General features: G+C 42.7%; 2 protein-coding genes across 4 annotated transcripts in view; one reads left to right on the top strand and one right to left on the bottom strand.

Annotated features, from left to right (window-relative positions):
- GTF2E1 (general transcription factor IIE subunit 1) overlaps positions 1-9,455 on the bottom strand; it is a 49,294-nt gene extending 39,839 nt beyond the window's left edge. Inside the window, exons 1-2 of one of the 2 annotated variants that reach the window (XM_058825381.1) lie at positions 9,356-9,455; positions 984-1,461 (exon numbers count right to left, since the gene is read on the bottom strand). In XM_058825381.1, coding sequence (XP_058681364.1) covers positions 984-1,431 — 448 coding nt within the window. In that variant the 5' untranslated portion in view covers positions 1,432-1,461; positions 9,356-9,455. Of the gene's footprint in view, positions 1-983; positions 1,462-8,885 lie in introns of both variants that reach the window. The other variant, XM_058825383.1, reaches the window with a different exon arrangement.
- A 226-nt stretch (positions 9,456-9,681) lies between these two features.
- Positions 9,682-20,929, top strand: RABL3 (RAB, member of RAS oncogene family like 3). Of its 2 annotated transcripts, none has more exons than XM_058825512.1 (8): positions 9,682-9,732; positions 9,917-10,008; positions 11,576-11,705; positions 14,557-14,671; positions 15,807-15,957; positions 16,575-16,646; positions 17,456-17,494; positions 20,085-20,929. In XM_058825512.1, the coding sequence occupies exons 1-8, from the start codon at positions 9,687-9,689 to the stop codon at positions 20,148-20,150; spliced, it is 711 nt and encodes a 236-aa protein (XP_058681495.1). In that variant the 5' UTR covers positions 9,682-9,686; the 3' UTR covers positions 20,151-20,929. The 2 variants fall into 2 exon arrangements, with proteins under 2 accessions (XP_058681495.1, XP_058681494.1); XM_058825511.1 differs by having other exon boundaries at positions 15,804-15,957.
- Positions 20,930-24,393: the final 3,464 nt, after the last annotated feature.

Below are 24,393 nucleotides of genomic sequence, written 5' to 3'. Positions count from 1 at the left end.
ATGCCCTCTCTACAAACTATCTGGAAGTCTTACAGTTTACTGGCGAGACCAGGTTATACTGAAAAGCCATCAGCTTCCTGTCAGAACCCAGGACATCCCTCTGGCTGTCCTGAGCAGCCAAGGCCCCTGCCAGGGGGCTCAGAGACCCTGGCAGAGCCCAAAAATGCCTGTGGTTTTGATTATGACCCATGGAGCAAGTTACCAACCTTAGATGAAGATCTGCAAGCCATGACAAATTAAGTAGAATGATAGTGAATTTATCACCAGGTGAAAAAGTAGATTTTGGGGTTTTTAGAATGGGGGTTCAGGAGGCAAGATGGTGGGATCTGGGTGTGTCCTGCCTTTCTCCTTCTTCTTCTTGGCCTCCATCCTCTGCTGTGATGTTGGCACTTTTAGATTGGTTTAGAGTAGAAGCTCACTGTCTAACATAGGTGATAGGTATTGGAAAGTAATTGTAAACATTGTATATGTAGATTTTAGTATAAAGACATAACACCACCCTGGGGGCAGGCAGAGTGCCTCTGACTGTCTTGCTGAGCGTACCTCAGCTGGACAGGAGAAAGAATTTTATAGATAAGATACAATAAACAACCTTGAGACCAAGAACTGAAGAGCCCTGACTGTTTCTTCAAGCGCCAGGCTGGGAAAGGAGCCTTTCCAACTTTTTTTAGGGTCACTCTGACCAGCTAGAAGCCCTGACAGCTTCCAACAAGGACAGATTGCCTTATTCACCCTTGAGTGTGACTTCAATAAGACTTCCATTTCTCTACTGCTTGACACTCAAAAGCATTTCACCAAGATTCCTTTTCATCTGTATAAACCTGCATACACTCCTTTAGTATTTTGCTCAAACATTTACCACCTGCAGAAACAGAGTGCCCCCTAGCTCTGGCTAAACTCAAACAGAATTTTCCCAAGGCTCTGTCACCTTAAAGTCCAGCACTCAGAACCACAGCTAGAGCACTCTGTTAGCCTACCCCTACCTGTCCTGGGGTCAAACAGCTGGTTGGCCTCCAGGTCTGTGAAAGTGCTGAAGCAGATGGGGCATTTAAAAGAGGCGCGGTTGGTGGAGTCCCTCTCGTCGGTCTCGATCCGGCGGCGCATGTGGTCCAGCTTGTACTTGACCACGTTGACCAGCAGGCGGTAGTTGATGAAGTAATAGTTATGGCGCGTGGTCTTGCCGTCAGGAGCCGTCTCCACCCTCATCCTGCACTTGATGAACTTGTCACCCTTGAGGGTGTTGAGGACAGCCCTGAGCTGCTTCCTGTCGAACTTGAGGAGCTCCAGCATGTCCTCCTCCTTCACACAGGGGTTCCTGATGAGGATGTCCAGAGCCAAGGCATGCTCGATGCCATAGAAGCCACGCACCACGTATTTGGCAAGGCGCTTGAAAGCTGCTGGCACCTCAGTGAGGACGTCGGGGTCAGTCATAGCAGGTCCAGATTGTGAGCTTCATGTATACTGCAAGGAAAAACAGGCAGATGGATTCTTAGCTATCTTCTAACTTCCAAAGTTCTTATTTATATTATTTAGAGGTAAGAAAAGGATGGGGTGTTTACCATTTCCCTTTCCTACTGTCTCCTTAGGTGTCAATAATGCTACAGAAGAAGGAAATTATACCTCTCATTCAAAGCAAAACTTTTTTAAAAGCACACAAGAAATTAGTACCAAAACATACAGCAGATTTCATTGATATTGAGTCACAGCCAACACAGCTTGAGTAAGAAAGCTGTCCTCCAGAAGGCAGCTTTGGGATAGCTGAGACCTGTAAATTGGGAAAAGCAAAAAACGGCTACAGCAAGAAAGGTCCTAAGACAGCCAGCCCAAGAGTGGAGTCTGGGGGCCTCAGCTGACATCACTCTGTCCCACTGTAAGCAGCCCTGTCAGGTTTAACACCTCAGCTACCCCTGGGCAGAGATGCACCATGAGCACAGCTTGCTGTACAGGCTGGCAGCACTCAAGCAAAAGCTCCCAGCTGCACCATGAGAACAGATCCTTGCTCATGAACACACCTCAGTCAGCTACCTGCATATCCACCAGAACCAAGAGAGCTTCTCCCCAGGAGTTCTCTGCTTTTAACCCCCTGGGTTCTCAGAGGCATATCCATGTCCTCAGTGGCCACACCAGGTGCCAATACTCAAATCTGAGCACCTACTGGTTTGACCACCACACTCCCAAAAAACTCACTTCCTTTTCAAACCAGGACACTGCAGCATGAAAACCATTAGCACTCCCAACTGCTACACCACAAACTGCTTCAGCCTTGTTCTTATATGAGCAAAGAGGTCCTTACAGAGGACTGAACCTTCATTTAAAGTCTCACATTCAGGCCTCAAAAGCCCATGAATAACATAGCATAATAAATGAAGCAAAAGTCAAGACATAGCAAATATGAAGTGATGAAGTTTAAAAAAGAAGAAAGTATTCCATGAAGCATCCTTTGAGTTACTTACCACCACTTACCAGGCTGCCTGTGACAAGACAATAATTTCTAAGTATTCTATTTTCACTTTAGTTTTCTTCACAATAACATCAAATGGCAGAAATGGTCATGCCTATGACATACATGGCAACATACATAAAATCATATGCAAGGAATTCCTCACATTGTCACGCCTGCCAGATTTAGCTCACAAACACCAGAGATTGAAGAGAAGAAGAAAGTATTAGAGATGCTTTTGAAATAGCCATTCAGAAGGTTGCACTTCCAGCTAACATCAAATGAGACTGAATTATCTTTTTCAGTAGGAGCTTTCTATGCTAGCTTAGGACATGAGCAACCATTTCTTATGGAAATGATTCCCTCAACTGAAGAAAACCCCTCTTACTCTAATCTCTGTTTTTTTCATCATTGCTATGCAATTTTTGTCTGTGAACTAATATATTAAATCGTAAAACTCTGCCCATCCTAATTTTCATTTCCATTAGATGTTTCACACACTGTATATGCATCTCCCCAGTATTCAAACCTATCAAATAAAGCAAAAAGTGACAGCAGAAGAAAGGATCTGGATGAGTATCCTATTTTTTTCATCACTGTCATAAAACCACTGATACCTCTTCACATACACCATCACACAATTTTTGTCCACTCCCCACACTAAGACATCCCTCTGAGATCACCAACTCTGCAACCAAGCAGCTGCTGACTGACTCACTCCATCAGCTAAGACTTCTCAAAGATCCGTGATTATTTATCACAGTAGTCTCCTTGGATTTTTTTTTTTTTCTTATGATAAACAGCATCCTCTCAAAAAAGTGGAGCATTAGCCACTGAAGCTTTACTCCTTTTCCACCCCTACCCTCTGCTGCCACTGAGGAGGGATATTCCTCTCAAGGGCTGTGGCCAGTATCACTGCAAAGCACTTAGGCTGTGGAATGTGAAGCTTCACAGTAACTAAATCAAGATCATCCTGTCTTTTCTGCCTGTTGGGTAAGAAAAACACCACCTTCATGGTTTTCTTTTAGAACACTTCCCGGCTTGAGCTTTTCTTCCCCTCTAACTTAGAGCCAAATGGTATTTGCAGTGCTCAAATTGAAATTACTGAACGACATTTGTTGACTGCTGGTGTGCAGGCTGAGAATAGCTCCCAGCAAACAATGCCTGGATGTCCAGCTACAGCTTCCCTTTAAGGAAATTCAATTAAAACACATCTATCACACCACAAACTACCCATGAAACAAGTATTTCCAGAGTCAGCCAGGTTTCTCTTGCATGCCAGAGACACAGTGATTCATCTCACACAAAGGAGAGCTTTAGAGAGCTTTGCATTGAAGGTAAAAGTGTTAGCAATAAATGATGCCCCACCAAGAGTTAGCCATGCACTATTTGGGAATCTCTAAGTCAGACCAAATCTAAATACTGTCACAGGATATTGTCTCTGAAGATCAACATCATTCTGTTGGTATATTTTCAGTCTTTCAGTCACCTGAAGACAAATCTTGGTTTTGACTGTATCTGTATCTGTCAGCAACATACTGACACTATGAAACAATGCCAATGCAGAAGCTGGAGGGAAGCCTCAATTTATTCTAATTGATTAAATCTTACCCAGAGTTAAAGCACAGTAAAGAATAAATGTAAAGATCAATTTTAAATAAAACCTGGCACCCCAGAGGGCTAAAAAGTCAAATTTTTTAAAGTCAAAATCTTGTTAAATGCTGATCTGAAGAGCAGACAACTTTGTCTCCTCAACAATCCACTTTCCCTACAACTTCCTTGCAGAAAACTTGGTGATGCAACTTGCAGGGGCACAGTGACCTTCAGATATCAGTTGAAATAAAAAAGGAGTAAAGTGATTTAAATAAGCACATCTCACTCTGGACACCTCATCTGAGAGCTGATGGAAAGCACTTTCTCTGCATTGATAAGACAGCTACAGATTTCCACAGATACTTCCAAAACAGGTTTAAAGTACAATTTCCTGAATAATGCACTCAAACAGCTTAAACAGAGACCTACAGGGGGCCAGTAAATAAAACCAACTCTAAGAGTTTCCAGCAACATTCAGAGATTTAATAACATTTCTTAGTGTCAATCACTAGAAAATATTCTTTTTCATCTAGTGAGAGTAGGAGTTTTAACACAGTTTCTTCTATTCTGCTGGAGATTTTGAGTGATGTCCAAGTGTTCTGCGTTCTCAGGTAACAGAGGACATCTTGACTGTGATACTGTTTCTTTCCAGGCGGGGATATATGGAAATACAGGCATTCTGAAAACACCAGAAACTATTCTTTCCTGTTATCCTCCACTTCAAAAGTGGATTAACACACTTTAAATTCTAAATCCTGCAGAAAACAGTCTTTGGGTGAAACAAAAAACTGACTAGTGCCATTTCTGAGGGAATAAAAACCCAAAAGCAAGTGCATTCCACTGCCAGATCTCACCAGGCCAAGCTGATGCCTGGCCCATGAAGAATCCAAGGCTTTTAATCCCTAAACTGCAAATTCTTACCATCTTTCACCATGCCAAAAGGACACTGATTCAGCTCACAAAATTCAAACCCAGGGGACTTTACCATTGCATCCTTTAGCAGTGATTTCACCTTCTGTTGAAGCAGTAAGTCAAACCTGAATTAATTACATGTGCAAAAAAATATGGAAACACCTTTAACAAGGTTTTAATGGGCGTGCACCTGTTTCATAATAATGTCTGAACTGACCTTAATCATTTATGGACACCAAGGAACATTTTCAGACAAAAAAAATACAATGGCCAGGATACTCAGCTATGCCACTAAGCACCTCCAGCATCAATGATAAGGCACACTGGACAGCATCATATTCAGAAACAGCCAAAAGAAGAATTTCCAAATTTAAACATGGACTTTATTAAAAGAGACAGTTGGTTGGGGAATTGTTCTGGGTAATCACATTAATACAATTCAGTATTATGGGTGCAGGAGGAAAGCAGACCTGTCTGTGTTAACACAGTAGGACAGCAAACCTGAACACACATCTGTTGGGTTTTTTAAATTGCTGTAATTGAAAGAATTAATATTGATGTGTCTATAAAAGGCAACACTGGAAAAAGAGACTTACAGTTACACAACACAATCAGATCTGCTGGGTGAAGAAAATAAGGATACCTTCTGCAAGATTGTACCTAAGGTTTAGTAAAATGTATGAGGCCTTCAGCATAACCAGAGCTGCCAGAAAGGGTGTCAGGGGGAAGAGCAAGTGACTGCAAAAAACTCTTTGGTATGATGGGATCAGAGACCACACACAAGCCAAAAACTGAATTGAGCAAACACCTCCACTTTCAGGTCCTTCCTGATGCAACATCAAAACAACTGAACTCTTCTTTTCCTCATACAACAATTTCAAGAGTTTCCAATTCCAATGAACTCTAACAGGAATTGTGCTAATGAAGTTAGATCTGTGTTTCTTCCTGCTTTTCCTGACTCAAACTGAGACAAAGAGTGCTAGAAGGGTGGTAACCTAGAAGCCACAATGTAGATGAAAGTAGTACTAGAAAATATGAAAACCTACATCAGCCAGTGAATTAATATGAATTTTTATCCAATACTGCAAATGTGGATCTTCCTGTTTCAACATGCAACTTTTGACACTTACATTAGTCTTATCCAGAAAATTCAATGGTCTCACTATTAATATATTTGACAGAGGAGCTTTAAAAGCAGGATCTTAAAAAGGAAGCAGAGTGCTTCAGACTCACAAGGACCTAAAAAGCTTTTGAAACACCCCAGATCTCTTTTGGAGGAAAGCTTGGAGTTGCAGGTTTGGCTGTAGGCTATCAGACACACTGTTAACACTTGCACAGGTCCTTCCTATTTTCCCCCACATTTATTTAATTAGTGCTCTTTCCCACTAAATCTCTGAAACCGGCTTAGAAAATGCTTCTTCAAGCTTCTGACACAAGATTTTCAAGAAAGGGGAGAAAACATTATTTACTTACACCACTGACATGGTGAGTGGTGACCTGAGTTTCTTCAGGTAAAATCAAAATCAGGATATAATAAGAGAATCCCCTCTGCTGTGAATGTGGCAGGTACAACAGCCTTCCTGGAGCCAGAGCATGCCACATCCTGCTCCAGCTGTCACTTGCAAACACCAGATCCCAGTTTTGTAGTCTCTCACTCTAGGCAGCTTTAAAATTCTGCTTTTCAGAAGATGATGAGGCTAAGCTAAGAGAAGCAATCCTGAATCTTCCTGAGAACAGGAAGGGAAGACATAAATTTCAGAACTGCAGTGGGAGAACATGTCATCAATATTTTCAATGTCTGTACAATGTAACCTCAGATACTATTCATCCTTTCCAGAAAAGGACACAGAATCTTCCACTTTCAAGTCCTGTTTTCACTTGCTTTTCTCTGTAGTGAGGCCAGAACTGCCTTTATCCCACATCAGTTGTAAAATAAAATCTTCTGACATTTTATCAAGAGCTTACTGAGTTTCATTCCCTGGAGAGTTGATGAACACTGCTGCTCGGCTTTTCTCCTGCACTACATCTTGATGAGAAATAAGTGTATTTTCATTGTGAGACCTGCCTTGAAGTATAAGGGCAGAAAAGAACAATCTGCTTTCACTGAAATCCCTTCTTGTTGGCTTTCCATAAACTGAAACCAGGAGGCCACAGGTATCAAAGGGTTTTCTTCACTCAGGATGAGAAGCTGTGCTGCAGCTGCACACAGAAAGCTGAGGGGCCTGGCTGAAAGGAGGGTGCTTTCCTCTCATTTCACAAGTAAAAACACACAGAGCCAGATGTAATAAGGCCACGAGGTTTGACCACACCAGGCAGAAACTGAACAATTCAGGCTCAGGATGTCACTCTCAATCACTTTTGTAATCTTAATCCAGCATAAACAATAGCAAGGTGTCAGGAAATTACAGGACCACCTGTGTGCATGTACACAAATGGATGAAATTTCCTGTTGCAGCTGACGTCAAATTACACCTCCCTCCCCCAGGGAAGTCTTTCTTTTCCTTCCTTGCTTTTTGCCACAAGCCCCACACCCTTCTGTCTTAATTCTGGCAGTCCACTACTCATGTAGCAACAAGAATCAATTGACAAAAAGGGAAAAACTAACTTGCCAAAAGAAAAAAGTGGGACATTTCAGAGAGGTCAAAGGGGAAAAGTTCAAGAATTGAATCATTTAAGTTACCAGACTAGAGCCAAAACAGAGAAAAGAATGCATGGCTAAGGATGTAGATGAGTGGGGAGCTTCCCCCACATGGTGAAAAATTAACCTAACTGTAATGTGAACAATTTTAATTATGGATACCAGAACCTCTTAAAATTTACAGATTTGAACCTACCAGGAGAAAATGTGTTATTTTGGAGACGTGTAAGCATCAGCCATCACACAATGAAGTTGTAAGGTTTTGGGGGCTTCTTTAAAGGGAAGAAAATAAGATCATTTCTCTCACATATCAAGCCCAGGAAGTCATGATTACACCAAAGCACAGTGAATTTAGCCCCAGCATTCCTTTCTATGTTTCTGACAGGAAAAAAGCAATAATTGCTTTTCATGTTATGGATTCAATAAGACCTTGGAACATGATGGTGGAACACCACCTTTCATCATGATAGATGATGTCAGCAATATTGCCTTTTGGAAATTCCAGAAAGACAATGAAAAGTTATGGAAGTATTGGCTCCAGTACAGTTTTAGTGCATCATGAGAGTGCTAATAAGTGGGTATATACCGTGGATATAAGCAATAAAGAAACAAAGAAACTAAGTAACAAGACAGCAGATTAGCTTTAATTAACACAGTTTCTTGTTCAGAAGAATCCCCTAAAGCATCCTGTGAGCAAGTGAGCTGTATGTCACAGGAAGTGGAAGGCAGGAATGCAATTCCCATCAAGCCTCACTCCTGCCTGAAAGCATGTGCTCCTTTCCAGGCACATGGCTCTGCCCTCACAACAACCAGTGCACCAAACTGATCGCTTAAAGGTAGAAAAATATTTTCTTTTCCCCTTTTTACTATGTTTTTCAACACTTCAGTGAGCTGGCGGTGAACTCTGAGGAGCAACAGAACCAGCACGCAAGAGAGGATGCCGCTGCACTGGAAAAAATGAAAGAAAAAACTCCACCTTTTGTGGATGAAAAACATTAAGCTACCTAGACCTCAAGAAAATGCACCTTAGCTGAACACCCTTTCCAGAACGCTGATCCTCCTTGTTCATTGTGAGCCGCCGGGAATGGCACAGGCCTATAGCCGGACCCATTTAACGCAGCTCGGTGCCACTATGATGCTGTTCTCGGGAACCAGCACGCTCCTGAGGCCAGACAGAACGAAATAATAATAATAATAATAATAATAATAATAATAATAATAATAATAATAATAATAATAATGTAATAATGTAACAAAAGAAAAAAAAAAGAAAAACCACCGAGCAAACGTCACCTTGCTGACCTGGAACACGGAACGGTTCCACAGCCGGCTCACAGGAATGAGCCAAGCAGGACTGAGCCGGCTCTGGCAGTGAGCTCCCCCTCAGAAGCCCACAGCCCTGCGTGCCCTCAGAATCACACACAGCACAGCAGTTCAACGCAGTCAGCGGGACAGTCCCTGCACAGCTTCCCGCTCCCTGCCCATTTCATGTGTTGAGATTTAAACATCGAACTGTGTACGATTCCCTAGGGCAAGAGGAGGTCAGGAGAACCTCTTTAAAAAAAAAAAAATCAAATAAAACAAAGAAGCCTCAACAAACACCGCAGGAGGAACGGCAAGCGGTGGGAAGGAGCCAAGGCGCGGAAGGGGCCCAGACGGGCACAAGGTGCGGGGAGCGGGGGAGCGGGGGCCCCGCGGGCCGGGCCGGGGCTCCGGGGGCTCCGGGGGCTCCGCGGGCCGAAGCTCCCCGCGCTCCCGGGGCCGGCACTGACCTGCCGCCGCTTCCAGCTCTCCCGGCTCCGGGCGGCGCTTCCAGCGGCTCCGCCACCGCGTCACCGCCACCGCGTCACCGCCGCGCGCCTCCGCCGGCACCGCCCGCGCCTGCGCCGCGCCGCCCCCCCCTGCCGAGCGACACGGAAAAGAGCCAATCGCCTGCCCGTACGGAACGGCGCCTTCCCGCCCCCGCCGGGGCTAAGCCAATCAGAAGTGATAACGCGCTGGCCGTCGGAGCAGACAGCCAATGGGTTGAGGGAAGCAGCAAGAACGCGCGCCGCGATTGGCGGGCGCGCCTGTGGCCGGGCGTTGTTGCTAAGCGGGGTAAAGATGGCGGCTCTGGACAGGGTCAAGGTGCTGGTGCTGGGCGACTCCGGTGAGTCCGTGGTGTCCCCAGGCCGTGCGTCCTGGGGCCGCTCCTGGCGATCTGCTCCTCGCCTCCCTCCCCGTTACCGCTGAGGAGCCGGGAGCGCCCGCGCTCACTCCGTGCTGCTCCCGGCCTCGCCACCTGTAACCCTGGCACCGCCCTCAGGAGCTGTTCTCTCTCTGTGCGCTTGCAGGTGTCGGGAAATCGTCCCTCGTTCACCTCTTGTGCCACAACCAGGTGCTGGGAAACCCGTCCTGGACTGTGGGCTGCTCCGTGGATGTGCGAGTAGGTGACATGCAGGCCTCTTGGTGGCACTGAGCTGTGTAAGGGAAGGGCCTTGACTTTTTACTTCAATGACTTACCGCCCCAGACAGAGCTGTACTTTGGTCATGCCTTTTGCTGAGGGCTTCATCTGATGCAAGTAGCGTCAAACGTGAGCCAAGCACTTGTGTAAGCAAGTTTTGACCTTCCAGGGTTGCCACTGTCAGACAAGACATTTGTCACCCGTAGCTCTGCTCCCTGCTGCAGTGGCCACTGGCGTGTTACAAATCACAAGATGGCCAGTTCCTTGAGAAACAGGCAAGGAACAGCCAAATTGTCAGCCAAACACAGTGGGGAAAAAACTGTTCACTCGTTTAGCTTGTGGGAACACAGGAAAGCTCTGGGTGATGCTCATGTGTTCGAAAAACAAATTAAACTTCAGGGCCTGGCATGCTTCAGTGCTCTTAGATCTGAGTGAGGAAATTAACAGGAGAAATTTATTGGTGAGAGCTGGACACCAGGAATGCAGAATTCATAAACTACAAAGACATGTTAGAGAAAGCAGAGTTGAAGAAGAAACTAACAGACAATTAATATGACTCTCCCTACATGGGAAAAAGATAATAAAAAAGGTTGAAAAAGTGGGCTACATAGCATGAGAAGTGAGAAATCAATAACCAATAGAAGATTGAATACTAATTAATGAAGAGAACTGCATCACTCAGTGAGCCAGTGAGCACTTATTCCTTTGTTTGCCAAAATGTATAAACAACTGTAAGTTTTGGTGACTGATGTACACATTTGGTGAAATGCTACTGATGCATCTCACTGCCAAATAAAGTAGTGGTGATTTTCTAACCTGCTATTTGGAGACAGTTGTGACCATGGGGTTGCTGCTGCTCCTGATTGCTTGCTGCAGGACCTGCTCTGGGAGGAATGAGGATGCCCATCCAGCAGTTCTTTGGCCCAGCCTCCAGCCCTCATGGGACATTGATAAATGATTTTTCCCTTCATCACTCTTTGCTGCATTCTCCTTGAAATGCATTGCCCTAGGTTAGAAATGTATTTCCAAAATCTGAGGAGAGGAACATGGCAGTCCTGTTAGATTGTGGGCAAAACTACTCAGCAGGTCTGGGGGCAGAAGTTGTTGATTAATTCAGTTGAGATGTCAGAGTTTGGTAGGAAAAAGATGTGGTTAGTTGGAATCCAGGTCTGTCACCTGTGTTAATATTCTTGCAGTGCTGCCATGTGGGTTTTAACAACTGTAAGAAGTCAAGACCTTAATTTTTCCATTTGCTTTGGCAAAACACTGTCTGAGCACATCATGAGATGTTGGGTTTGTTAACACTGAGGTGCTCCCTGTTCACTCACCAGGCTCCCTCTCACATGAGAGGGTGATCTCCATCTCTGTGGTGTCCAGTGGCTGCTGCTTGACTCATTCCGTCTCTCTTCCACTTGAGAGGTTTGAAACTGTGTCAGCATGAGAATTTCCAGATTTCTATCCAAGCACAATAATCCTTCCAGCTGTGCCATGTGGATTAACTCCTGTGGCAGGGTGCTGTGGTTATGTGTGATGTGAATTTTTCATCAGATCCATGACTACAAAGAAGGAACCCCAGAAGAGAAGACCTATTACATTGAGCTGTGGGATGTTGGAGGTTCTGTGGGCAGTGCCACCAGTGTGAAAAGCACACGAGCTGTGTTCTATAATTTGCTGAATGGTAAGTCTGCTTGGTGTAAGTGTGGTTTTAATACTTGGTGTAAATATGGTTTCTGTAAGGAGCTGTCCCTTGCTTCTGGGGCAGAGTTCCAGGCAGCCTGCCTGAGGGCTACATTGTTCTCCTTTCTGATTTATACAGGAAAAATGATATTATTTGTAGGCAGAATTTTATGGATTCAGTTGTGAACAGCAGATATTTCGGGCAAACCTGTGCAGATGAGCTCTATCAGCCTTTCCCTTCAGCCTTGTGCTGCTGGCACAGCAGGGAGGCTTTGGAGGTGCAGTGAAGGTATATCAAACCTTCACCTTTCTGGGTCTGATATACTGCAGATATATGATTTATATTTTTAAAGATTTTTTTTTGTTTGTTTGTATTTTCTTGTCTGTTCGGTTGTAAAACTTACAGCAGAAAAATGATTCTTTCAGTTTTTATGAACTTTGACAGTTACATCCTACCCTGGCAAATTTGAACTGTGTCCCATAAAATTGCCATATGCTGATAACCATCTTGCCTCTGCTCATTTAGCTTACCAGCTTATTTTTAAGAGTTGAATCTTGCAACTTGCTGCATATGTAGGAAGTAGTATTTTGTGCCTTCTGTTGAGATATTGTCTTAAAGGCCTAGTAGTTCATCTGTGTCTCTAACAAGAGTAAATAAGAGATTATAAACATAACAGTGCAGTATTTCAGTTGTTACTTTTTGTCATACCAGGAGACTTCACTAAAACTAGAGGTGTATCAGAGTAAGAACTGCTGCTGAAAATCTGGCTCAAGTATTCTGTTTGATTCTCTTTGCTTATTCCCCCTCATTTGAAGACTTTTCAGTAACATGTTAAGCCACACAATAAACATTTTTGGCCTGTGACTAACTAGTTATTTCTTCCTCTTTTCTCAGGGGGAAAACTGTGTTAGGTACCTCTTGCTTATATTGTTAACCAGATTTCTGTGTATGAGAATTGAGTTGAGTTGTGCCCTCAAAGCAAGCCTCTTTGGTATATGAAAAAAAATTGATTTCTTTTTGATACCAAATCTACAGTGTGCCAAGGAGTGTGGGTCAGACTTGGAAATAACTTAGAACAGCCCATTATGAAATGAAGTCTTGGACTTGTGCATCTGAGTTATAATTGATGACATTAAAATAGAGTTATTTATCTCCACTGCCCAAAAGATACTAATTAGACAGCTTGCATATGAAGAGTGTTGACTTTGGTGGTTAACCTTGGGTCTTGTTTCTTTCATTAGATTAATTTCTCCATTAGAGCTTGTCTCACAAATTGCCTCTGCTTGACCTGATTTAAGAAGAGAAGATGAACGCATTCCTTCTGCCTGACTGCTTGTGCTTTCTGGGCCTGCAGTGGTCTGAAAGCCAGTCAGTGTTTGGTTGTGGCAGCAGCTGAGCAGGCTGCTGACCAGGCTGGTACACTTTGGTTTTGGATTATCCACAGATCTTCCTCTTGGCTGGCTCTCCACCTGGTGTGGGGACTGTGATAGCTGAGGACAGTGACTGGGCAGTGAGGCTTGGCCTTGCACACCTTGTTGTGGGAGGAGCATTTCTTTGAATAGTCTTTGGTCCTGCCTGCTCTTTATGGATGTTGACAGCCTTTTCCTGCTGGTGCAGCTAACTGTGCAGGTTTTAGGTGAAGCACATAAGGAAATCAAAGACATAACTGAGGGAGAGAATGTAGAGGTGGGGAGTGTTTCTCACTGGCTGTGCAGCACTGCCTCTGGATCTGTTGCTGTAGGCTAAGTTTTGTTGTATCAGGCATTTTCTCTCTACACTGGGGGTGGGCAGGCAGCAGAGTTGCTTTTTTATAGTGTTACTGAGATAAATGCCTTGAAATAGGGCTACAGCTGTGATATGCTGGGAACTCTCGTGGGAGAGCCTGTGCACAGTCATGTGGGGCAGTGGAAAATGTTTGTGGAAATGTGGTTTGTTCATAGCAGTGGGTGGCACCTCTGGAAGTTATGGTGAAAGACTAAATTAGTTTTTTTCTACCTGTAGGCTGTGAAGTGTTTTGAGAATGAATCCTAATGCAGATAAGGGATATCATTCCATTTTGTCCTTGAATTGATGGTAGTTTGAAGTCTGGAGGAAGTGGGAACATTCCACATATTGCAGAAGATGTGAATAAATAGAAGAAATTTGCTAGCAGGAGTTGGTAATTGAGTTAGGAGCTGTGGTTATCAGAAGTGAGTGTCTGTTAATAGCACAGCTAGGAAGCTTGACTCTGTCTCAGAATTTACATTTTGAAGGCTCATGGTAATGAAAAATGCTAGAAACTTAATCTTAAGTGCAGTAAGTCTTATTTATTCATGCTTTTACCAGCCATTTAGTGGACTATGATATTTTGTCAGTGTCTTTTTCTCCTTTGGATATCTCCCCAGATATATAGCATTAATTCTTAAAAATGCAGGAAAGCAGTAGTTCTCTCTGAACTCCTTTAAAACAAAGAAAAAGACTTCAGACTTTATAGATGGTGGGATAAAAGATAATTATGTTTACCAGAGAAAGGCTGAATTTTCTGCTGCAGTAATATAGAATTTCAGTGTCATGAGAAGTAGACAGAATCAGTGAATGCCTGCAAGCCTTTTGCAGATTAAAGCCTGAGATGGTTGTTTGTTTCCTGCTTTCATGTGATTTTTTCTCCTAGCTCTTAGCCAATTCTTGATAAGCAGCTTTAAAAAACCTGTTGCATCCTGATATTTTCAGCCTTACTTATTCACTGTAACAGAACTGCTTATACATCCCTTCATTCTCAGCTATCTGGGAACCTGTGGGTGTCATTTTGGTAAGATAAGGAGGAGAATATGTATCTTTAAATGGCATCTTGCTGTCTTGTCTTTCCCTGCAGGGATAATTTTAGTGCATGACTTGACCAACAAGAAATCATCCCAGAATTTGTATCGCTGGTCATTGGAAGCACTCAACAGAGATGTTGCTCCAACAGGAGTTCTTGTGACAAATGGGTGAGTGAAAAACAAACATGCAGAGCTCAGACCTGGTAATTCCAAGCAGTTGTACAAGTTTTTGTTCCTCTCTAAGGGTGCTTGGTCTCCACAGGAAAGTACATGTGGTTAGACTTGGAAGAAAGAAAGAAATGGGGAATAGCAAAGAAAGTTGTCTGTTGATTATTCTTGTTCTTTCATACTGCCAGGCAATATCAGGCAGTTCTGACAGCAGATTCCCAAACTGGGTGGCAGAGACCTTGCTTTAAGGGAAAAGATGTTTATGCATCCTTTATTTGTCTGAGGCCTCTGTGAGAGTGGGTCCAGTCCCAGTTACAGATTTCTCTGTCTGCACTGAGAGATGCCACTGTACAGGAAATGTCATGGAAAAATGTGTCTGGGCCAAGAGGCATTCCCTCCATGCACCAAGACTGAGGAAGTTCACTTCATACATTTTTGGTTTGGGTGATGGGGGAATTATTTTAGGAGTGTGGCTAAAAGAGCTTAAAAACTCTGCTTAAACAGCATGTTCATAATTCTCCAACACCTTGTCAAGGATTTCCTCCTGCACCTCTTTGCTCCTGTCATCCATCTAGTCAAGGAGGTTGTAAAATCATTGCTGAACCTCACACATGAGCAGGAAGGCAATAGTGAGGAGTGGCTTCTTGTGGGAAAAATATCAATTGTTTATCTGTCTGTTCTGGTACACAGAACAGTTCTGTAGAAATGTAGGAAATGGGAAAGAGGATTTGCATTGTATAAACTGCCAAATTCTCTAATGTCTCCACAGACAGATTCTTCACAATTGATTTAATTTTCAGAAGTTTAACTTCTGTAAAGGACAGATGTTCAGCCACTAGAATTCTTGCTGAAGTTGTTGCTGTTGGTATTTGCTAGAAAGCTTGGTTTAGGTAAAAAATTACAGACAAATGATTATTCTAGCTAAGGAGAGTGATTGAAGCTTGGATTCCTTTGTAGTGACTTAGGTGCAGAAGCTCTTCCTTAATGTAAAGATATTGCATATTTTAACTTAGATTAAATGATTATTAATAGATAAATTGCTGGTTTTTGAGAGGCACAGGGGAGGTCATGTTGTGCTTGTGCCCACTTACATGGCCATTGCCTCCTTCAGGATTGTCTTTGTTTCCCTCAGCAGTGACTATGACCGTGAACAGTTTGGTGATAACCAGATCCCACTGCTGGTGATAGGAACCAAACTGGATCAGATCCCAGAAACTAAGAGGAATGAAGTTTTGACCAGAACAGCATTCTTGGCTGAGGATTTCAATGCTGAAGAGATAAATTTGGTTTGTATCCTTGTCATCTTTGTTGTTTTTCTTTTGTATAGGAGTGAGTCCAATTTTTAGTAAGTAAAGATGTAACAAAAATTTGGCTTTTGGAGATTTTTGCAGTAGTGCCAGTCATTCACATTTCTGTTGGCTCTGCCCCTTGCTTGTTGAAACAGATATCTTTGTTCACTATTAGGAGATGTAAGGGGTATTAGGTAAGGTCCCTTAAGCTTTGAATTGTTGGCTGGGAGTTAAATTTTCTTTTTCTTGTTCATAGCTCTGACATAGAATGTCTTTGAATGAAACATGAAGATTACTTTATATAGATCTGTGGGTGTAAAAATACACATGTGCTGTGTCAATGCTTGTATACACACTCCCAATCTCAGGGCCTGTGCAAATCCCTGCCTGACTGCACAGCTGGTGGTGGAAGGAATATGTTGAGCATATGAGGGGTTGTTTGGAATTCTGCAGTTGGTCTTCTCTCTGAAGTGACTGTGGAGCAGAAATCAGCAGATCCATTGTTTTCCCTTGCTGATGGTGTGTGTCAGGGAAAAGAGTATGTTCCATTTTCTTGTGTTTGGCTTCCTTGCACTGATTTCCTTGGTTTGTTGTTGTCATTTTGGGTGTTCTAGGACTGCACCAATCCTCGTTATCTGGCTGCAGGTTCATCCAATGCTGTCAAACTAAGCAGGTTTTTTGATAAGGTAAGTCAATGAAATGATGTTTTATTGTCCTGTGCATCAAATATTGGGATTTGAGCATGAACAGCAGTTTAAGCTGCTCCTTTCACATTCCACTTTCTGAGTTGGTTCAAGCTAGGTGTGGGAGGGCCAAAGATTGATCTGCTTTTGGAACCCTACAGGAGATAGCTGATCTGCTTGAAGATTTAGTTCCTGATCTGCATAGAGCAGTGAAAAAGAACTCACAAAAGACACTCTGCTTATGCTTTTGAAGTTGTCTGGCAGGCCAGAGGGGTTACAGCATTCTGAGGTAGTAATGTGGGGGGATGCAAGACTGGTTAGCTCTGTTGATCCTAGTTAAAGCAACCTTTAGGAATCAAGAAATTAATTAAGAATATTATTCTCCCTTCCTGAAAAAGAGACCATTAGGCAAATGTACTACTGTGCAAATGAGAGAGGGAATGCTCTGTTTTAAGCATCCTCTGGGCAAAGATAGCATAGTGGGGCTACTGTGCAGTGGTAGGAACCAGTATCCCTGCAGAGGGAATGGGAGTAACTGAGTCTGAAGCAGGAGGCACACAAACCATCACCTCCATTACCCAGGAGGGCTGTGTGGAAGTTGAGGATGATGAGACAGCTTAGACAGTTTGTGTAAGGATGGCTGTGGGTGGCCACTGCTGGAGCACTGCACTAAAGCTGTAGGCCTGGAGCAGAGGTGTGGGGTCAGACCTTGTCCCTTAGCCCTGAGTTCAGTGCTCATGTGTGAAGTGTTGGTTGCAATCTGAGGTTCTGCATGTGCTGTGCAAGCTGAGCTCATTCTCTGTTGTTCCCAGGTCATAGAGAAGAGATACGTCTTGAGAGATGGCAATCAGGTTTGTCACTTTTCCTCCTCTTTTGTTTCATTTCTCCCTGTGTAATGTGAACTGCTGACATAGTCCTCTTTAAAACACAGCTTCATGCAAGCTAAATGGCAATCTGTGCTGGTAATTTCATTCTTGTATCTTTGGGGGCACAGCTGTTAAGGCTAGACAGAAGAATGGCTGACTTTTGTCAGCTGAAGTATTTGTCTGTAAAGTGATTGGCAGTGAAATACTTAAGTATGCTAACATACTACAAGTTGGAAGAGTGAGGTAAAATGGGCAAATATGATTTCTTTCAGCTCTGTCAGCTTTGGTTGCAGATTAAGGCCATAGATGCTATCCTGAAGGTCAATGAAAGGGTTTTTCTGTACAGCTGGAATGAGCTTTTATGTTTAATGTGGGTAGTTTCCAGAGACTCAGTGAAGCCACAAGGAAAGTGGCAGGATGATATCAGCTTGTAATTCATTCCTAAAGGACTGAATTCACTGTTTTCAGCTAGATGGGGAAGTACCAGCAAAATGACTTCTGGTTTGGGCAGGCCACTACAGCTTTTGTGCCCCCCACCTCCCCACATGCAGTCTGCCATGCAGGGAGTAGTGAAGTTGCATTTACCTTATGTAAAGGTGTTGCAGATTACCATGAAAAGCATCTCTGGAGAACAGTCACACCTGTACATTGTTAGAGGTAGCTGTGCTGAAAGCCCCTGGGGTGTGGGGGGGAGATAGTCACAGGTTACAAAATGTTTCCTCTCTTTGAGTGCTGCTATAGTGCCTTTTGAAAATAAATTTGCTTTTGCCTCTTTTAGTTCTGCATGATGCCTTTTATCTTCCCCTCTTCTCCCCACATTCTAGTGAAAGGAAGTTTCTCTTTCATGGGAATAATATCTTAATGCAGAAACCTGCCTGTGTGCTGGTTGTCTTTGATGCATGATGTAAGATTTTTATTTTTATCATTTGATCCTATTTAGTGGCTAGCCAGGGATTAACTATACATTCCTTTTGGCTGTGTGCCACAGACTGCAGCCTGCTGATGACTGTCTGCTTCCCTGACAGGAGCTCAAAAGCTCAAAACAAATCTTAAACAGCAAGCAATCATGTTAAAAGAGGCAAAATCCAAATTGGAAATGGAGACTTCAATGCAACCTCTTAATGTTACCATTTGAAGTTATCTACTAAATGTGACTCTTACCAATGTGTTTGTGGGTTTTCTACAATAGGTTCCTACAATTATTCGTGTTTTGAGGTATTTCTGTTATAAACTTCTTCAAGATGAAAAGAATGATAAGTTTCAAATTGTTCATAGCTATGACTTCAATCAGATATGTGATAAATAAATAATTGTTCCTCTTAATTAGTGATTTTGATGTAAAAAATGCTAAAGCAGATAACTTTTTACCTATGATGTTCAGGTACTTTTTAGTTATAATGATTGCAATTTTCCTCTTTAAATTCCTGAAGCAGTTTTCATGAGGTGAACCTTTGTACCAAATCTGCCTGATTTTATTCTTAGAGATGATTGCTTTTCAGAGGTGAATAAACTAGTACCTTAGTGAATAACTTGCATATTTGAGTTTTGGGCCCGAAAACCCCAAGTAAATTTAATCTGTGGAGTTTTTAGTGGACTTTTATTTTGGGGAAGCTTTTCAGCTCTCTGCTTACTAGTGAAGTGTGTAACCTGAGCAATCTGCTGCAAATTGTAGATTATATTTTTGTCCCCACCATCCATACATGCCCTTGTGCTTCTGGCATGATTTGTAGGGCTTGGTTGACTCCCTCCATTTTAATAGACTGTATTTCCTATCAATGTGTGGAATTGTTTTGGGAGGGTGTGTTTACAAGGGTCTGCTGTTCCTGCTTGTTTGTAGTGAGTAAGGTAAAAGTTACTCTGGCCTGTAATCAAATAGTTTTATGATGCCAGTAGGGCAGATATGCAGTATTGGAAAGCAGCATATCACTTGCTTTTGTGGATTCACAGGTGCATAGGATTGAAAATCTGTCTGAAATGCTGTTAAGGCCAGAGAAGCTTCTGATGGTTTCAAGTAGATTTTCTTTGTAAACATCCATTGTCACTGTGTAAGCAGTGTCTGCAGATGGGCTGCAAAAGCAGGAATTCTAATCCTTTGTATTGTTGCAGCCATTTCTGTCTCAATGATTTTCTTTAAGCTTTCAGTCATTGATAAAACTGTACTTTCAGCTACCACTGAAGTGCTGCTGCCTGGGTTTGAAGGCATAAAGCCTCAACAGCTCTTTGATAGGACTTAGTTTATATTGTTTTATAGTTTTAAAATGAATGGAGGAGAAATTCTTGTATGCGCTTGAATCTGCTTTGAAATCTGTCTTTGAAATCTGTCATTAACTGTGTTAGGATTGAGGCTTTCAATTTCCCTTGCCAAAATTCTTAAGGAGCCCCAGAGAACAGATGAGCCATAGTGGAGCTGTGCAGTGTTTAATTAGAGCTGCTCCTCGAGCAGTCAGCTGAAGCACTGTGGCCCTGATTCTGGAGATGGCAGAGGTGGGAGATGCTGCAGTTGGCTTGGTAACAGTGCGGGCTAGAGGGAGCTCCTGCTGGTTCTGACATGACAACTTGTCTTTCCTGCCTCTAGATTCCTGGCTTCTCTGAAAGGAAGAGGTTTGGAGGAGGAACACTGAAGAGCCTTCATTATGACTGAGCACTGGAGAAGTGGAAGACAACTTCTCTGAGTTCCTAAAGACAGTCCTGTTCCCACTGGATGCTCAAAGACAGTAATGCTTCTGTCAAGCACAGTAAAATGATATTACAGCTGGCTAGCCTGCTGAAGCTTCTGTTGTTGGAAAAGACTTGGAAAGGTTTTGGAAAACCTTTTGGAAAGGTTTTTCAAAAACCTAATCAGGAGCCTAGAGTATTGCTTAGGATTGCAGACCATCTGCATCTATGGGAACATCTGGGGAAACTGTGCAATAAATTGAATGCCTCTCACTGCTGTGGGAAACTTCATCATACATAGCACACATATGTGACATCCTTCTCTCCATTTGGAAAACTTATGGACAGTCTTTGCAATGATTTGCATTCATTTTACCTCTAAAGGAAAGATGACATTGAGTGGGCCTCTCATGTACAATAAAGTGACCAAAAGAAGTGAGCAAAACAATGATGGGTAAGGAGTGGTCTGGAAAATAATGGAATGCCTTCATTAAATGAATGGAGTGTTGTTTCACCTAGAGCACACTGTTCATCCCTATCCAAAAGGGATAAAAGCAATAGGCAAGATATGAAAAAAGATTGGAAGCCTTAAAAAGAAAATCATTAGTAGAAAACAACTGGTGTTAGTTCTGCTGCTTAAATTAAAATTGTTTACTTTGGAGAGGGCAAAGTAAATCAGGTTCTCCTGTTTATCTTTTCATAATTGATTGTGTCTTGTTTTTTATATTAAATTAAAAGGCAATTCATTGAAAACTGATGGAAAAAGTATGTTTTTATACAGTGCTTATTTGAAACAAGTGTGACATGCTCCTACTGAGCTTGAGACTTATTGGATTCAGAAAACATGGAATGTACGAACATCCTCTGAATTAGAATGGATAGAAATTTAGAAGGGATATAAAGCTGTGTAAAAACTGAGCATGACTGGGAGTTCTGTTATATAGATGTTTCCTTTACATAGTTAGCACTAAGGATAAAGGAGACTTGATCTGGTCTGATCTTCTGCACAGGGTCTTGTTTTCCTAAAGAGCCCAAGCTTTGCACGGTTTCTCACTTTGCTAGAATTCCATGGAGTGGTAAAAGCCTGATTTATAGCTGTTCCTTCTTTCCACACCTTCCTCACAGTCACCTCTAATGGTTAAGCCTCTGGCAAAGGCCAACTAAGAGCTGGAGTTAGATATAAATAGAGATTAATAATAAATGGGGATAGAAGAAAGTAAAATGCCAGTGTGAAATTGACAGGGAGCAGAGTTCTGCAGTTTCTGGATTACCTCTGCCTGCAGCTCTTCTGGCAGCTGCTTGGAAATAAATGGAAACCTGCCTACTGCCACTAATCAGGCACAAAAGTGACAGCTGGGGGCACCAGTCAAACTTATTAAAAAGATGGATGCTTTGCTTTTCCTTAGGCCATTTCCAGAAAGGTCTGGGAGTAGTTGTAAGCATGAATGCAATAAGTTTTTAGGTGCTTGTGTGAAATAGGTTGTTAGTTTACAACCAGAAGAAACAAGGTACCAAAATATTCATAATAAAGAGCACATGTGTGAGCTGTGCGGCTCGTGACAGCCCCAGTGTCTGTCTCTGATCCTTTGACAGTGAAAGCTGGAATTGTTTTCTTAAGGTCAGGTGCAGTCTTAGGGAACCAGGTCTGGGCCCCCTCAGGTTCCTAAGGAGCTGCAGAGCAGAACAAGCAAACTGTGGTGCTGTTCCCTCCTTCACCTTTAGTGCCAAACCCCTGGCTGCAGCTCACCTCTCTGTGTGTTCTAAAATAGGCCTCTAGCCCAGAATAAGTATGTTGTTTGTTTAGATCTCAGCAGGTAACCACAATTAGGTATATTTTTTCCTTCTTAGGACAAGATGATGAGTAATGGAGTTGTGCATGTGGATGATGTTACATTTATTTGTGCAGGGAGCTCCAGCTTCTTGTCAGAACCAGGAGTATGTGAGCAGCTGGAGTTAGTTACATTGCTTTTCCACCTTACCTGTTTAGCTGTCCAAAAATGTTTCACTTGCAAGCTTAGGGATGTGACACCGGACAACTTACTTTTCTATGTCACACTTGTTTTATGTGTTTTACCTTCCTTTTCTCTGCACAAACACACACCTCTTCCATGCCCTGTCACCCTTCTGTCTGTCTTGCCTGTCTGCCTATACCTCATTCCCTGTTCCCACAAATTCTATCCCTCTTTCTCTTCCCATTTGCCCCATTTGTCTGACCCCTCTGTATCACAAGAAGTCACAAAGACTCCTCTTTGTGTTTCCTGCTCAGCTCTCTGGTTTCCCCTTTTTTCCCATTTTCCTCTCTGTTTCTCTGTGCCATGCATTGTCTCTTTTGCTGTACCACTGAAATTCTGTTTCTCTGTTTTCCTTCATCTCTGGTCCTGTCTGTCCCTGGTTTGTATTACGTGCACACACATTTCACATCAGAACATTGTTACCCACTCCCTTTAGATTCAAGCTACTCAGTGTCTCTGTGTTATTTCCCAGGCAGAAATGTGTGCCCAGCTGCTGTGTTCCAGAGGTGTCAGTGAAGGTGGCTGGTGCAGGTACATGTGAGATGTGTTGGACCTCCCATGCAGGTGAAATGCAGAGCAAATAAACCATGAGCCTTCCCTGTTCCCAAGGGGCTTGGCAGAGCTTTCTGGTTGATCTGTGACCACTTTGATGAGTGGGGGGATCATCAGAATGAATATGAGTATGTCCTTAGCGTGGAAAATTTAGCAAGGATGCCACTGGCTTTTTAAGCATGTGAAACCTATCCAGTAATGGGATTTTGGGTGCAACCTTAATACAAATTTTCATTATTGATTATATTTGCAGAGGCAGCTGCAATATGCTCCGTTTGTCACAAATGAAGGATGAACTGCTGAGTTGTAGCCTGCAGTCAGTATCAGTCAGCTGTGGTGAAGTCAGGGTCTGGGTTCTCATTTCTCAGTGGATAACAAGGAGACAGTTTTCACTGACTGAAAACCTGCTTCTGCTTTTCAGCAAAGGGAGCTTAATCCTTCTATTTCTTTTGTTAGTCAGTTCCTCTTGTTAGAAACATGTTTCTGTCTCACTATCCTTACAAGGATGCTGGTTACTTTGATTCCTTTGTAGGGCTGAGCAAGTGTGTGGCTTAGTGCACTAGTTTGCTTCGACAGAAAGCCATTATCATTATTGATGAACCTGTCACTGGCTGGCAAGTTACCAGGAAGTGTGCAGAGGTAAAGCTTTCCTTAGGGTGTGCTTTGCTGCAGCACTCTGTGTTAAGGTCCTCTGACACACAGGGATTTTACGAAAAAAATTAGTTTTCAGGTGGAAAAAGGGAAGAAAAATAAAAGCAGTTCCAATCTTTAATTTCAAGTAACAGTGTCAAAGCTCTCCTATCTAGTGAGGGCCTGTAACATGTAGCCAAAAGTATTATTCTTAGTACTTATTATCCACTTTGTGCTACTGTTTTTATTCTGACATCTGATCAGTAAGTGTGGAAAATATATTTCTTTATAGTACATGAGGACACAAAGGAGAAATTAGGAAGCATCTCTGTCACTAACAGTGGCCATGTGAGCAGCATAAGAGATTTCCAGTAGTGCAGGCAAAGCTGCAATGAACAGCAATACTGAGGTCCTGACTCTAAATGGATCTTGAAATGAGATGCAGCTCCCTAACAGTGGGAGTGATGATGTCTGAAACAGTTATTGGAAAAAAAAGGTGGATTTGTCAATGTTTAGAGTTTTTCAGAGTGGCATTAGTTGCTTTGGGAAAGGCAGGCTTTAGCGCAACTTTGAGGACAATTCCCCAGCAGGCATGTAAGGAAGGTGATTTAGATGTTACAGGGCTAAAAATGGGTCTTTCAGGGTGAAGAGAGAGATGAGAATCTTGACTCCATGATCAGAAGGCTGGATTTATTATTTTATGGTATATATGTTACATTATGACTATGCTAATAGGAATAGAGAGAAAAGTTCAGAAGCTTGCTATGCTAAGAATAGGAAAGGAAATGAATAAACAAAGGAGCTGTCTCTGATTCTGTCCCAGAGAGAGCTCGGCCTTTGATTGGCCCTCAATTGTAAATAACCAACATGGGCCAATCACAGGTGCACCTGTTGCATTCCACAGCAGCAGATAACCATTGTTTACATTCTTTTTCTCGGGCCTCAGCTTCCCAGAAGAGGGAAAAATCCTAAAGAAAGGATTTTTCACAAAAGATGTCTGTGACAATTTAGATGTTCAGAACTGTCTGTGGCAGC

The sequence above is a fragment of the Ammospiza caudacuta genome, chromosome 2 (assembly GCF_027887145.1).
Source record: "Ammospiza caudacuta isolate bAmmCau1 chromosome 2, bAmmCau1.pri, whole genome shotgun sequence".
NCBI classification, from domain to species: Eukaryota; Metazoa; Chordata; class Aves; order Passeriformes; family Passerellidae; genus Ammospiza; species Ammospiza caudacuta.
Note: the sequence above shows the minus strand (reverse complement) of the source record. Positions and strands in the feature narration are given on the sequence as shown.

Coding starts and splice junctions, on each gene's coding strand:
- RABL3 (XM_058825511.1), top strand. CDS start 9,687: ATGGCGGCTCTGGACAGGGTCAAGGTGCTGGTGCTGGGCGACTCCG. Junction 9,733..9,916: donor GCTGGTGCTGGGCGACTCCG/GTGAGTCCGTGG, acceptor GTGCGCTTGCAG/GTGTCGGGAAATCGTCCCTC. Junction 14,672..15,803: donor GGAGTTCTTGTGACAAATGG/GTGAGTGAAAAA, acceptor TGTTTCCCTCAG/CAGTGACTATGACCGTGAAC.